This window comes from Zophobas morio, unplaced genomic scaffold (assembly GCF_036711695.1).
Source record: "Zophobas morio isolate AGI-343-1 ecotype UQ-CSIRO unplaced genomic scaffold, CSIRO_AGI_Zmor_V1 ptg000024l, whole genome shotgun sequence".
Classification (NCBI taxonomy): Eukaryota; Metazoa; Arthropoda; class Insecta; order Coleoptera; family Tenebrionidae; genus Zophobas; species Zophobas morio.
Window position 1 is genome coordinate 7,383,397 of NW_026972129.1, and position 14,496 is coordinate 7,397,892.

General features: G+C 33.3%; 1 protein-coding gene and 1 long non-coding RNA gene across 3 annotated transcripts; one reads left to right on the forward strand and one right to left on the reverse strand.

The window, feature by feature from the left end:
• Window positions 1-1,422: 1,422 nt before the first annotated feature.
• On the reverse strand, window positions 1,423-4,100 carry LOC135135464 (uncharacterized). Its single transcript, XR_010281562.1, has 3 exons — window positions 3,957-4,100; window positions 1,689-1,793; window positions 1,423-1,639 (listed from the first exon to the last, which is right to left on the reverse strand). It is a non-coding gene; the product is annotated as an uncharacterized LOC135135464 (long non-coding RNA).
• Window positions 4,101-4,185: 85 nt separating this feature from the next.
• On the forward strand, window positions 4,186-14,462 carry LOC135135463 (uncharacterized). Of its 2 annotated transcripts, XM_064064520.1 has the most exons (6): window positions 4,186-4,304; window positions 4,383-4,650; window positions 9,554-9,803; window positions 11,124-11,353; window positions 11,404-11,529; window positions 14,361-14,462. In XM_064064520.1, the coding sequence occupies exons 1-6, from the start codon at window positions 4,262-4,264 to the stop codon at window positions 14,422-14,424; spliced, it is 981 nt and encodes a 326-aa protein (XP_063920590.1). In that variant the 5' UTR covers window positions 4,186-4,261; the 3' UTR covers window positions 14,425-14,462. The 2 variants fall into 2 exon arrangements, with proteins under 2 accessions (XP_063920590.1, XP_063920592.1); XM_064064522.1 differs by lacking the exons at window positions 4,186-4,304; window positions 4,383-4,650 and adding an exon at window positions 7,022-7,141.
• Window positions 14,463-14,496: the final 34 nt, after the last annotated feature.

Genomic DNA, 14,496 nt, shown 5'->3' on the forward strand with positions numbered 1-14,496 from the left:
TTGGTATTTTTAATTCCTATTAAACGAGTTTATAATGTGAGGGATTATAGCATGAGTAAAAAATTTCACGAACCCCGCATTATAAACCAGTAACATACGCTATTTTATAGTCGACTAGTCTTAAATCAACAGTTAAATCTTTAGATAAAGGCGGGGTAAAACCCTGAGAATTAGCAACCCATGATTATAGTTACATGGTTTTTAATGTTCTGGCACAATTTGTCAATACTATATATAAAGTCGGATTACAATAAGGCTTAACGTTTTCTGTCTTTAACCTCGAAATAATCATCACAGTTCATGTTTTAGCAGTGATGGTTTTAGCATAATTGTCGTTTAATATATAGCTTTGACTGTACACTGGACCGTAATTTATCAGTTGTTATTGCTCACTAAAAGTTACCTTTTTACTTCTTTTACTTAGTTTTTTATTCAACTAATACATCATAATACAGCATTAACAAACCTTTAAATTCATTTTCTATAATGTCAACGCTAATTAAATAGAAAATTGATATTTTTATTAACACCAATAATATTTTGATATTTCAAAGTCGAAATATTCATCGCTGCTGCCACTGCTCTCACGATATTTGTAAGGTCAAACCAAAACAATGTTGTGCGCACTCCCACCAGCTGTACCCTTTCGTGATGAAACCTGCTCTAGTATAAAACGACTTTACTAACAATCCAGCTGTGCATTGCGAACTTATGGCGAGTTACTAGGTCATGTTTTGATTAGGCTGGTAAGGAACCAACTGCTAATCTTGGTGATTCCATTAATACAATTGTTATTAAATGAATAAAAGGGAAGATGATGTTTGTATTGATGAGGCTGATACGTGTTTAAACTCCATATTAATTTTAATAATAATGAAAAAACTTTCAGAGTTTAAATAATATATTTGTAGTCACTGCTACACGTATTTCGGTACACAGTACCGTCTTCAGGCAGAAGAAGAAGATGGATACTTAAATCTTTAAATTTACAGCAACTGTCGTAAAATACTTCTTAAAATCGATCATTTAAAATATCACAGTGTGCCTCCCAGCCAATCAGTGAATTTTTATTTCTTGAGTAAAGTATCGGTAAATCTTTTGACGTAATTAAGTATTTTTTTTTTAATATTTGGTCGGTAAAAGTGCTTTCAATTGTCTTCATACATAGGGTTTCTATAAATGATTATTGCGTGGAAGTAGGTCATGGGAATGTACCCCCTATCACGTTATATGCATTTTACTAAATTCCCAAGGACGTACGACAAATACCGCACACATCTGTATAACTGGTTGCCTGAACGCTTCATGTTATTAAAAGCTTATGTTATTAAAAAATAAAACTAATTTATAATACAATAAATAAACAAATTTATTCTTGTTAAACATCACATTAAATGTTGAAAATGTTCACCATTAATTTTGTCCAAGGCATATGTTCACTCTCTTTTTCTCATTTTCAAAAATGTTCTGTTACATCCGTTCATCAGTGTTTTGGGCCCATTGTTCAATTTCATGTTGTAATTCTGCCAAATTATCCATCTGTCACTGAAGCATTTTGTGCTTCAAATATCCAAAAATTAAAAGTCCAGTGGCTTGAGGTCTGGAGAACGTGGTGGAAAATGCATGCTGCAGCCTTAAACTTATTACACGATTGCCATAATGTTGTTGTAATTATTCCAATGTAGCACCTGCAGTGTGTGCAGTTGCTCCATCCTGTTGGAAGTACCTTAAATGCAGCTCTTCGTCACGAAATTGTTGAATAAACAATTCCAAAATCTGTTGTCTGCACTTCTCTGCAATCATAGTATCGTGAAAGAAAATAGGTCCATATATTCGTCTACGAGAAACTGACAACCACACTGTAATAACCCAAACTTCCCGCCTGTAAATTGACCTTGAAAAAGTTTAAAAGGCCCGCGAGAAAGTCAAAAATTCAAAGTTTGGCCTTGGCTGTGATCGTCTAACAAATGAGAACCTACGTTGTGTTTTTTTTTAAGTGGCGGGAATACGTTCTTTCATACAAGTAAGCATATACTGCATGTGAGTTGAGAGCGCAAGAAATAATAGACAAAATTGTTTTGGAGGGGCTGCCACGGCACCCCCTCACAGGGGGGAAAGAGCTGCGAAGATTGACTTCTCAGCGCAAAAACCACCTTAAGATATATGAAAAAAGGACACGCGCGAATTGACAGACATACACATATGAAAACGAACAAACGCAAAATTCTATACAGCTGTTTGGAATCAATGCAAATATTTGAATATCAAAAATTTAATAAAATAACCAAGCAAAATCTGAATTAAGTAACTGGATGCAAATACACATGTTATTACGGGCGTGTGGCGGCAGATCTTTAAAGTTACGGCAGTTAACGAGCACAACAAGAGTACCCCAGGGGCGTTATAGCATAAGCGGAATTTGGGGCTACAGGTCTGGAGCTGTTCTCACCCCACGACGGTGATTCTATCTATCGCAAAGCCTACCTGCACGCACCCCCATTACAATCATGCTGTGCGAAACTAGGCCATTACGGTCGCCAGACCCGCAAGGGATCTCGGCTATAGGCAGAAGCCGAGAACTTTACAACATCGGCGGCCGCCTCTGAATCTATCCAAACCTGTGGACTTGTACAGGTGACACGATAAATCTCGCCAGCTCGACTAAGAACCGAACTTCGCTTCTGCCACGTTTTCTGTGTCATTTAACCTCAATTCCATTTTTAAATATTCAGTCTCTTATAACTCTGATATTAACAACAACTGAACAAGTGTTAAAGTTTCAACGAGCAATAAACAACATTTAGAGTCGCCATACAATCTTGTGAAATTTTAAACAACAAATAATTTTTATGTGAGATTAAAGTTGGACATCAAATAATTTATATGATAGAAACATTCATCAGCAAAGTATTTACAAAACAGAACTCAGCAAAGATTTATCAAACAGAAGATCTGGTGTGTAATAAACTTGTACAAATAAAAATATTATGTGAGGATAAAACTGTAGAACATGAAATTTACGTTCGATTAAAATTATACAACAAATAAAATTGCTTAGGTTAAAATTGTGAGATTAAAGAAATATTGTATGAGATGGAAAATTGCACAGTTAACAAAATTTACAGCAGATTAATAATTGCCACACTTTTTCAATGATTCAAACAAAGAGTTTACATTATGTCAAATTATATCGTGATCTAAGTGATTGGTTACTTCAAAAAACAATTTACTTTGAGAGTTTAAAATACCGCGAACTGGTTACCCCAACAAGACACATAATAAACAAACACAAAAATATCCAATCACTGCTCGGAGGAAAAAAGCGTCTCGGTGATGTAAATTTTAAAATCGTTGCGAGGAATTGCCTCGATGAATTAATCAATCTGTAGCGTTGTGATGGCATGCTTCGATGAATTAATCAATCTGTAGCGTTGTGAGGCATGCCTCGATGAATTAATCAAGATAACGACGATAATAACGATGATAACCGCCTAAGGGAAGAAAACATTTTAAACCCCTCCCCCCAGTTCGCAGTATAATGAATTTGTTTAACTGCCGTAAATGAACTATTAGCAATCTTGTGTGAAGAATTTAGAAGTGTCATAATGTAACACTTACGTATATGCATCCAGAGACCTATTCGTAATTAAACATAAGGTGTTTTTCCTGACTAAGTGAATTTCATGAAATCTTTTAGCAAGTGGTTTATTTAAATAATCCGGATTGTTAAATTGTGTTTGCACTAGCTGACTATTAAGAAAAACTAACTTGATTGGTGAATTTACAAACAATGAAACAAATTTACAGCACGTGTTTCGTGTTGACCGGAAGTCCGCATTTCTCCGATTAAAAGGCCGCAAGAATTAGTGACGTCAGTTACGATTGATTGTCGTTAAAGAAAGGCTTCCTCCCATTTTATTAACTACCAAACCAACTAATTTAAACCTAGCGCTTACCACGTGTTCACACTCACACCAGCACATTGATAATGATAGTGTTGGGCGATTACGAATGATATAATCGAGATATCTCGATTATACCCGAATAATCGATCATTCGATTATCGTTTAGAAATCATTCGTTTATTCGATTATTCGTTTCGTTTTTCGTTCCGATTGCGCACGAGTACACGAACCGATTACGATTCGAGATTTCGAAATAATTCATTCGGATTCAGGCAACTAACCGTAGAAAATAATCGAAATCGTTAGTAAATTTCATTTGTTAGGTTGGTGGTAGTGTGTTACAAGTGTCACTGCGAATGCGAAATGTCATTTTGAAGATGAACATGTCAATAACGAAAGGTTAGGAATATAAAAATTTATTTAATTGTTACATTTGCAAATTTGTGTTTAAAAAAACAATATAATCTAAATTTTTAGGTGCAAGTCGGTTTCTTCGCAAATTGGTTATGAGACCAGTTTTCGAAAATATTCTTTCTGACGGTACGGAAGTGGCTGGTGCACAAAGATATTTTTCATGGAGCTTGAATAATTCGGGAAACAAATTTTTATTCTCCATCCAAAAGCTCAAAGGATTGCATGTTCGGGCTATGTTTGGCATTGATAAATATTGCTTTATCATTACAATAGCTTTTGCTTTTGGTGAAACAGCTAATACATTTGTGGATCGGACAATTTTGTCATCAAGGTAATTCCATAACATATCAACATTAACAGAAGAGTCATCAGGCTAGTTTTTAATGACTTATATGCACCCATCGAAGCACCATGTTCTCCGGAAAAGATGATGAAAATATGGTGGAAAACAACGCACGCTTTGGAATATTTTTCATGTTTTTCTTGGTGAAGAAGTAAAAAATTTTATCATTTTTTTTTTAACAAATTTTACATTTTATTTTTATGGGTGTCTGTCAGTTGTATCACTTTATGCAATAAAATGCCACCGATGTGAAGAAATGTTAAATTTGAACAAATTGGCGCCTTTGACACAGGCAGAATTGTGGCTATGCGAGAGGCTGGTTTGTCGTACCGCGAAATTGCTGCAAGAAGAATCGGTCGAAATGCTTCGACAATTTTACGAATATGCAGGGCGTGGTAAATGTTGCAATTTTTTTGAAAAGCAGTGTAATTTACAAACATAATTGGCTCGTCGGATTTTCTTTTTGTTAAGCCATTCGGTTTCTAAAATTTTGATTAGAATTAGTGAGAAAAGAATACGATAAAAGCATATACCAAAGAGAAATAAAAATAACGAACATCTCTAAATATTAATTAAGGGAAAGGAATACGGACCACTGACATTGTAATAAAATATTTTCAATCGATAAATAAATCGTAATTGAATGTTCGATTCAAATTTCGTTAAGTCATGCGCACTGGATAATAATCGAATTTTCGAGTGATCATTCGATTATTTTAAACGATTATTTCGATTCATTCGATTAGTGAAATATATCGATTATGCCCAACACTAGATAATGACGCTACGCCATGCAGCTTCTCTACCAACCCTCTAATCCTGTAACTCAAAACTCCCTAGCGCTACGTGCCGCCATCTAACTCAATAATCATGCAAAACTACCCCTAAGCGCTACGTGCGTATTTGGTTGCCGATGTTTAACGATTTCCCTTTTGTGATTCATTTTTTTTCTTTCAAATTCAAATTATTCAAATGTGATTTCGCGCCGCTGTTAATTAATTTCAGCGCGAAAATTTTGATTTAAATTCGGTCACCACAACACTAAAATTTTTAAAGGATGAAGAGGCGTGTCTACAAAATTGTGTGGGTTTTCCGCTGACTAAATTTTAAAATTTTGAGAATTGAGATAGCCAGATAAATAAAACCAAGCTTCATCATTATAAAATGTAAGGTCCAGTTAGTAACTTATCATCATTTAAAGTACTATGAAACCAATTCCAATATTCTACGCGGCGTGAAGGATCTGTTATAAAAGTTGTTGTACAATAGTTATTTTGTAAGGATGCATATAGGCAGTTTTTTTTTTCACTGCTTTGTGACAGTGTTCACAGGAACTCCTGACTGACACTCTCCGTTTACGAATGTCCTTTGCGATAATAAGACGTAACAATGACAGTGTCTTGTTTAACAAAATAACCCATTTTCAATGTCTTCGCTTCCTAGCACAAAAACAAAATTTTCGTACGCAAACACGAAGAGTCTTGAAAACGACTGCTTTGCTGTTTTGAGCTTGGGTCAGCAAGAATTACTGTAATTCACACTTTAAAAATGTTAGAACAATAAAAGCGATAACATTAAATGACAGGTTACAAATGACAAGGAAGAACTGTTAAACTATAGGCACACTTGCAGCCGTTTCCTTCGTTGATTTGATAATTTAAAAAAAAAATCAACAAGACGACGCTTTCAGCGAAGCGGGATTTTTGAACTCCATGGCCAACTACTCTCTCTTAGAATCATTTATAAAAACCCTGTATAGCATTTGCCAAAATTAAAAACCCACCCACAGTGCATCTATCTTGAAAATAAATACAGCACTGTAGTATTAAATCCTAGTTTGACATGGGAGAAAATAAACATACGTTGTTATAACTAATTCATACTCAACTGCAGATTTTGAAAAGGTTTTGATGTTCAAAACGTTTTAAAGGGAGATAGTAAACTCAAATTCCACAAACGTTAATATAATTGACTTAATTTGTTTGTACCTGCGTGTTTGGTGATGACAACTTTGACGTTAATTGAAGTTTCAACGGTATAATATGAAAATCACCACTGCAGTTTTTTTTGTTACCAACTGAAATCAACAAAGCTTTTTGATTGGTTGTTTTTTAGGATTTCTTAAAGTTCACTTCCCGTTGTAATTACGTAATTTCATATACAATTGATCTAATTAATAAACAAAATTGTTACGATTCTCGGTAAGCTCGAAGGGTTACTGGCAATTTTGTAATCGTTTTAAAGAATCATGTATGTATATTGTTTTTATTTTAAAACATGTACTTATAAACAAAAATGAAATTGAAATTTTAAAGAAGGCTTATATCACTATTTGAAAGTCAGTACGAAACAACTAATTTGTGTCACTTAAATCATTTACGTGTGGCTGGCTGTATCTACTTTCTGTAATAATGGCATCAGTTTTTCACTTGTGTTGTGATGCGTTTGAGATAAAACGAAGAGTTCTTGAGACTTACTCGTGAGTACATTTTATGTAACTATAATTTCAATTTTAAATGTAGATGTTTTATTTTGCTTCACTTTAATAATTATTGCTAGAGCAAAGAAAGCACTATTTGTTTTTGTAGACAAAAACTACAGCGAAATAATTTAAAGCACCAAGATAATATAAATCGTGTAACATTATATACCGTCTATGGTAGGTATATTATACTGAACTTCCCATCTTAATAAAATTTAAAAAAAAGCACATAGACACTACGTAAAATGTACATAATTTGTAGCAAAATATTATTTTCAGAATAGAGCATGAAAAATAACAATCTCCAGATTTAATCACCAGGTAGATCGAATCTTGCTCTATTTCATCTGCGTATGTTAAGGCAATGTAACTAAAACAATGTTACTATTTTTTTCCACATAAAAGTGCAGATATTTTGAAAACTCTTGTATCAACTTTTTTCCCCTTTAACTTCCCGACCGTAAGCTGAGGAAGTATAGTATTCGAGTCCATCGGACGAATGGCCACTTTTATATTTTCTCGACGTTTCATGCCCCTACAGTATGAAAAAAGTAGTCTCCCGTTTTCATCCGTCTGTCTGTCTAGTGTCTGTATTTATTTTTATTAGACACGAAATCTCCGAAACTGTTGGACGGATTGTTGTCACAAATTTTGTATCTATATCATGTAGATAGTTAAACGTTAACCAAAATTTTAAATAATCATCCCACCAACAATTGGATCACGTCCACTCAATATATTGCATAATAACATTACCGAAATTGTTTTTAATAACTAATAACTCCTGCATTTGAATTCTTTGAAATTACGTCATAAAATTGTTAGTGGGATGATACCAAGAATTTGATGACGTCATTTCAACTAATTCTATGTTTATTTGATTTAACTGTTACACAACAATATACTCTTGCACGTGTGGTGTACGAATCCGCTTTGAGTTTTTCCTAACCGTCCAAATTTTTGCAAAAATACACAGTATACACAGTATAATAACAGTTTACCATTGTCGCAAGACATCCCGATCGTGGTGTAGTGGATAAGAGTTCGGAACGCGGACCGAGGTCCCGCGTTCGATGCGAAACTTGACCTTTCGTGCTTTTTTTCTCATTCTCTCCCGTTGTGTATTATACACACATTTATGACGTCATAACAAATATTGTATTTATCAAATTAAGAACGAGTCACCCCACCTTCCGGAAAAGGTGAGAATATGCTTGTCTTTATTTAATAAAAATAATAATAATAATAATAGTTAGAATAATCTGTTCGACTGTGTGAATCAATAATTTTTAATTAGTTTCATTTGAATGAGAGTGTCGCCTCAAAAGAGAGAATTGAAATTATTAATTAAACCAAAACAGAACAAAATGTTCTGAATATTATTATTATAATTCTGATTTAATCATTACTAAATAAAGACATATTCTCACACTTTCGACAAAGTGGGATGACTCATTCTTAATTTGAGCAATAAAAAATTGAGGAGTGGTTACTTTTATTAAATTTATTTCATCTAATGAGAAAAAAATATGCCGCAGACTGGTTTCAAACTCGTCAAATCTAGGTCCGTGAAGCAGAAGCTCTACCACTCAGCCAAGCCTGCTCTAACTGGGTTTCGTACTACGATCGTAAAGAATAAGATGATTTAAGCAATAAAAAAATATAGTAATAATATACAAAAACAAGATAGATTCATAAACCACAAGTGCAGTAGTATATTATTTCATAAAATTTCGGTATTGTTATTAATGTTATTATGTAATATATTGAGCGGACGTCATCACTTCATCAGATTGTTGGTGGGTTGATTATCCAAATTTTGGTTATTCTTTTACCTATCTACACGATATCCCTATACATATATGAAATTTGACAACAACTGGTCTGATAGTTTCGGAAATTATCTGTCTAATAAAAATCCGGACAGACAGCAGACAGACAGACAGACGAAAACTGGAGATCTAGTTCTTCGTACTGTAGAGGTCATGAAAGGTCGAGAAAAGCTAAAAATAAACAGTCCGTCGATGGATTCGATTACAATACTTCCTCCGCTTACGCTCGAGAAGTAAAAATTGATAGTTTGCGTACTAACTCAATTTTCATGTGTTTATAAGACATTTAAAATAACTCTCTTGTGATTTTTTTGTGAATCTTCGCATTATCAAAAAATTACATAACTTCACAACGTCGCAAATTCAAAGTTAAAATAGTCTGCTAAAGTCAGACAGACAAGGTATGAAAAATAAAGGCGTGTTAATTATTTCGTTATTTGAAAGCCACGTTGTATGCTTCCTCTCGACAATAGAACATGTCGCGCAGTTCTATAATAATAATATAACATATATTTGCCCCTTTTTTTCTTCAGTAGGACGTTATTGTTATATTTTTTAATTATTTTCCATCTTTTAGGAATTTCGCAGCGATCGACAAAAAGTTATACGTTTCTGCTGTGACCATACAAAAAACGTGGCGTGGTTATATTGCTCGACAATTAATCAAAGACTGGCACAAAAAAGTCACTTTCGTCCAGAAGTATGTAAGAGGCTGGCTGGTTCGACGGCATTTACCGGAACTATTAAAAGAATATTATGACGCTTTAAGCATTAAATATTACCATAATTGCGCTACTAAAATTCAAGCACTCTGGCGTGGTTACCGCGTAAATATATATGACATTATTTTATATTATAGAAATATAGGTATATTTAAAAATACAAGCACATTCACGAAAAGCTGCGCTCCTGAAAAAGTCAAAACACAACCAGAAATACAACCTCAAAACCGTCTTTGATTTTAAAAAAGTAAAGCATACTTATCTGTTTAGTGGTAACAACCTTTACGTAATGTTAGATAACTGCTACAGATATTAAAATTTGACATTTCGCCAGAACTGATGCATAATATATTTAAACGATGAAAAAATATGACATTATTTTAATATATGGTGAGTAAAGTGAGGGCGACATTGGAATAATTATTGCAATGATTTGTACATAAATTGGTTTTTCAAAGCTTCTGCTTTGGATTTGTTTAATTTTTGTTTAACCTAAAAATTTATGTTTATTTCTAAATCATCAAAGCCAAAGCCAGGGTGAAGCTTCTCGTGAATATGTACTGTTTTATTGAGAAAAAAAAATGGACAAGATGAGAATATCAGGTTCTCATAGGTCAATGAAAAACAATGGCAGTAAGACGTTCATGTCACTACCATTTGACCAGTTTTTTTTTTCAATAAGATCCTATGTACAATAATGCTCACATAAATTCCGTACAGACAACAACCGGAATTTGTGTCCATGTTATTGATTTTGTATTCATTTTGACACAACGTAAACGTAAGGTTGTACAGGATTTATGTGAGCATGACTGTACATACCGCCTTTAGTAAAAATAATCCGTGCGTACACGTCACGGGCAGTATTTATGACGTCATGTGTTTACCACTTTATTAAATTAAATTAAATTAATCGGTTTGAGAACTGTCAATGAGAGGCCTCCAGTTACGTCGTTCTTTAATAAAATTCTCACTTAAACATGCTACCATTTGCTTGAAACATTATGCAAACGCTTCTTTTTGACGTATTATTTATTTTGGTAGGTACCTACAACCTAACGAAATCGCGGCAGAAGTGCCATTGAAGTTCTAATAAGAATTGTTGCAGTTTTGAAAGGCACTGATGTGATTACACGAGCATAGAACCAACAAAACGCTAATAAATGATCGAAAATTAACAGTAATAACCTAATAACTTTACTGTCAAATTAATGTACAATTGTACAAACCAATACATGGTACTGTAGGTTTTACTATTTGTTGTGCCAACGTAATGCCACAAAACACTAACTTAATCTTATAGCTGCGAAAGCGGATGTTGGTTCGGTATTGCTAATTTACTGTTGGTCAGGAAACGACGTCATTAATGACGTGTCCGCATTGATTCCTTGTCTCGCCTTTAACATGATAGTCACTCAAATTTAGACTCGAAAAACCACCTTGTCACTCAGAGCATTATTGCACGAAAGATCAGCAATAGAAGCTGCCTCAAGTGCGATGAAAGAGCAAATGAAGAAACTGTTTGAAAAACTTCGCACCGGACCGTTGAGTGAAAAATATCAATATTTAGAACAGATCTTAAAGATGTTGTTTGATCGACATCATCTTCTCAGAACCACAATTACGGAAGGAATATTTTCTATACATGGATCAACGTAGCACAATTTTTACTTCTAATTTTTCACAATTTTATTTAAAGTTTTAGGGAACTGTCATGTATTGAGAAAATACTGAAAAGTTTTCGGTTTACGGCGTACATGAAGGAACTGCATGCACTTCTAGACAAAGAAAACTTGCATAAATCGATATCGATCCCAGAAATACAGGAAAGGTAAGGACGTCATTAAAAAAAATGTACAGATATAAAAGATACTTTTGTTATCATTTTGAATTCTAAAATGAGCACTAGTGATAGATTCAATATGAAAAACTGATATTTGTAATTTTTAAGAACATTTTATTTAGAATTAAAATAAAAAGTACTTTCTCATTAATTCCCAATGGTGGTATCTATTGTCTCGTAGACGAATCGGAATTTATGGGGATTAAGAGTCACACGGCCTCTTGTGCGGCAGCTTCAAGTGTTTGCCATTTATTAAATAAATAAACGATAGTAATCAAGGAAAATATTTTCAACTGTATAACTTTTAACCGCAATTTATTCACGCAAGCAAAATAAATAGTATATTAATAACCAAGGGTCTAAAGCGGCTGTTTTTTCCCGTGAGTAGAGACTAATATCCTGGGAAAGCGAGGGCAATAACCATTTAAAGGAAAACAACCGCTTTGGTTCTGAAGTGATTAAGTTATTTTTTCCATGTCTTAAGTAGTAGATACAATGAGAAAGACGTTTGAAATATTTCAACAATTGCGACTGTCAAGGTGACATTTCATTTTTTTCATATTCATCAAAATCGCATAGCTTATGAGTTGTCCAAAGAAGAATATTGCAAAACAATTTTATGAAGTTTTTCGTAACTTTGTTTTAAAGACAAACATCTGATCTTTTGGCTTTTTTACTTTCTTTAAGTGTAATATAGTTCGGTGGAAAATTTGATTCAAAGTCAGATGTGAATAGTGGCCCGATTTCAATGCTCGCAAGTGTACATATGAAAAGGAAGCGCACTCTCCATCTCTATCTGAAGGCCCAACTTAGTTTGGATTTGTGTATTTAAATATCAACGGTTCAAATAATTTTTATAGTGTAAATATTAATAAATAATTTTCATTCTTATTTGTTTCAAATTTTTTGATAAAATCATTCATTGCAAATACAAATTATCCAACATTAACAATTAAGGGGTTATGAATTACTGAAGGGAGCGAGAGCATCTTTAGTCACGGGATTAAGAAAGTTTATTCCAGAGATGTATATAAAACTGTCCTCCCAACTGGTTAAATTAACAATAAATTACAAACGAAAATGATGATTGTTCCTTACGGATATATTTCAATAAAGTGGGCTGACAATTGTCAAGGAAACGAGTGTGTTGTGTGTCAAAAAAAAACAGTCAAAGTATTCAATTGTATTTAATTCTATGAATAAAATTATTCAAAAATGGAAAAATGAACATTGGAGAAGAGTTTGATATACTTTTGGCCATTACTGCAAGAGCTAAAGATGTAACGTCCAATTTGCTTCCTCAGAAATCGAAAAATGTGTATAAAAAGGCTTACCAACAATTCTTGAAGTTTTTCTGAAATTTCTGAATCCTATAAAACCTCATCACTCTGGTCGTACTATTCGAAAATTAAATCAAATTTACTTATTCATCATAATGTAGACATCAGTAAATTTTCAAAGTTGATAAGTTTTCTGAAAAGAAATGTGGAAGGCTATAGAGCAAAGAAGTCAAAAATTCTTAGCAGAATCAAGTTATACTGTTCATAAAAGAAGCTCCAGATGAAGTATACTTAATGCCCCAAACGGTTTCTTATTATAAAATTAACAGTTTATATTATGTGCGAATATTTAATAGATGAGCATAATGATGGTATGGGTGTCAAGAACTCTTAAATTTATCAGTAGATAATATTCCAGATGAAGGAGCGGTTATAATTCTTAACGTCAAAGGTACAAAAACCAGGATTGATTGGTCTTTTCATATTGTAAATCCTAAGGACAAAATCATTGCTGAAATTAATTGAGCTGTATCGGAAGTATCTCTTAGACCATCAGACCATCACACACCAACCATAGACGCTTTTTTATTTTCCATAAAAACGGAAAGTATTCAACTTAACCAATGGGAAAAAATACTTTAGGCAAAATACCACCGATTATTGCAAGCTGTTTGAAGCTTCCTGATGCTAAATTATATACTGAGCACTGCATGAGAAGAACATCGGCCACTGTGTTGGCAGACAGTGGTATTGATTTAACGACTGTAAAGCGTCTAGGCGATTGGAATTATGAAAATGTTGCAGAAGCCTACATAGAATCTGCAGCTAAAAATAAAACGCTAATTGCAAAACAGATTGTGACCGATAATAAAAATAATGAAAATGACGCTTCAGCCAGCAGAGACGAAACTTCAACTAGCAAGACCAGCAAGGTTTCAGTTGTTGGCCATAGAAATCAGGAATTCTTGGTTACTATTAATGTAAATGTTAATATTAATAAATAAAAGATTAAAATGTGGTATTTCACTTAAATTGTTCTTACTGTATTTCCTAGGGAATAAAGTACCACTTTATCCGCAAAAACGGGATAATAAAGTAAAGTAAGATAAATTATTATTGTTTTGCGTCGATTTATTGCAAAATTGCGACATGTTCTCACACGATCGTAGGGAGAACTTCACGTCTACTGCGAAAAACAGAATTTATTAAGTTGGTTCAACATTATTACACGAAATATTGCATGAACTTGCCATAGGGTAATTCTGCTGTAGCATCGTTTCGTTACTGAAATAAAACGAGAGTTCCACATTTTACAGCTAGTCGAGTTTGATGTGATTTTATACCACTATATTTTCGAAATATAGTATATTAGGTCCTATACTAAATCGTTTCGTACGTGAAAGTCAGGTTGTTCAAAATATTTGTTGTTAAAATTAAAATATCTGTATACTTTAACCTTTCATTTACAACTTATTTGTATAACGTATCTAAATGTAAGTATACATAATTATGTTATACTAATTTTTGTATTTGTTTTAGATTCGATTTGAACACTCACATTCAAGAAAAGCCATACGAAAAAATGATGTTAACACGAGACTGAGGCACATTAACTAAACAATAAACAATTTTTAAGACGTCTATTTTATTTTGTGTATTTACAAAAATTTACAAG

Excerpts from the sequence above, each read along its gene's own strand:
- LOC135135463 (XM_064064520.1), top strand. The coding sequence starts at position 4,262 with ATGCGAAATGTCATTTTGAAGATGAACATGTCAATAACGAAAG. Across the intron at positions 4,305-4,382 it reads GAACATGTCAATAACGAAAG|GTGCAAGTCGGTTTCTTCGC; the intron begins GTTAGGAATATA and ends CTAAATTTTTAG. Across the intron at positions 11,530-14,360 it reads ATCCCAGAAATACAGGAAAG|ATTCGATTTGAACACTCACA; the intron begins GTAAGGACGTCA and ends TATTTGTTTTAG.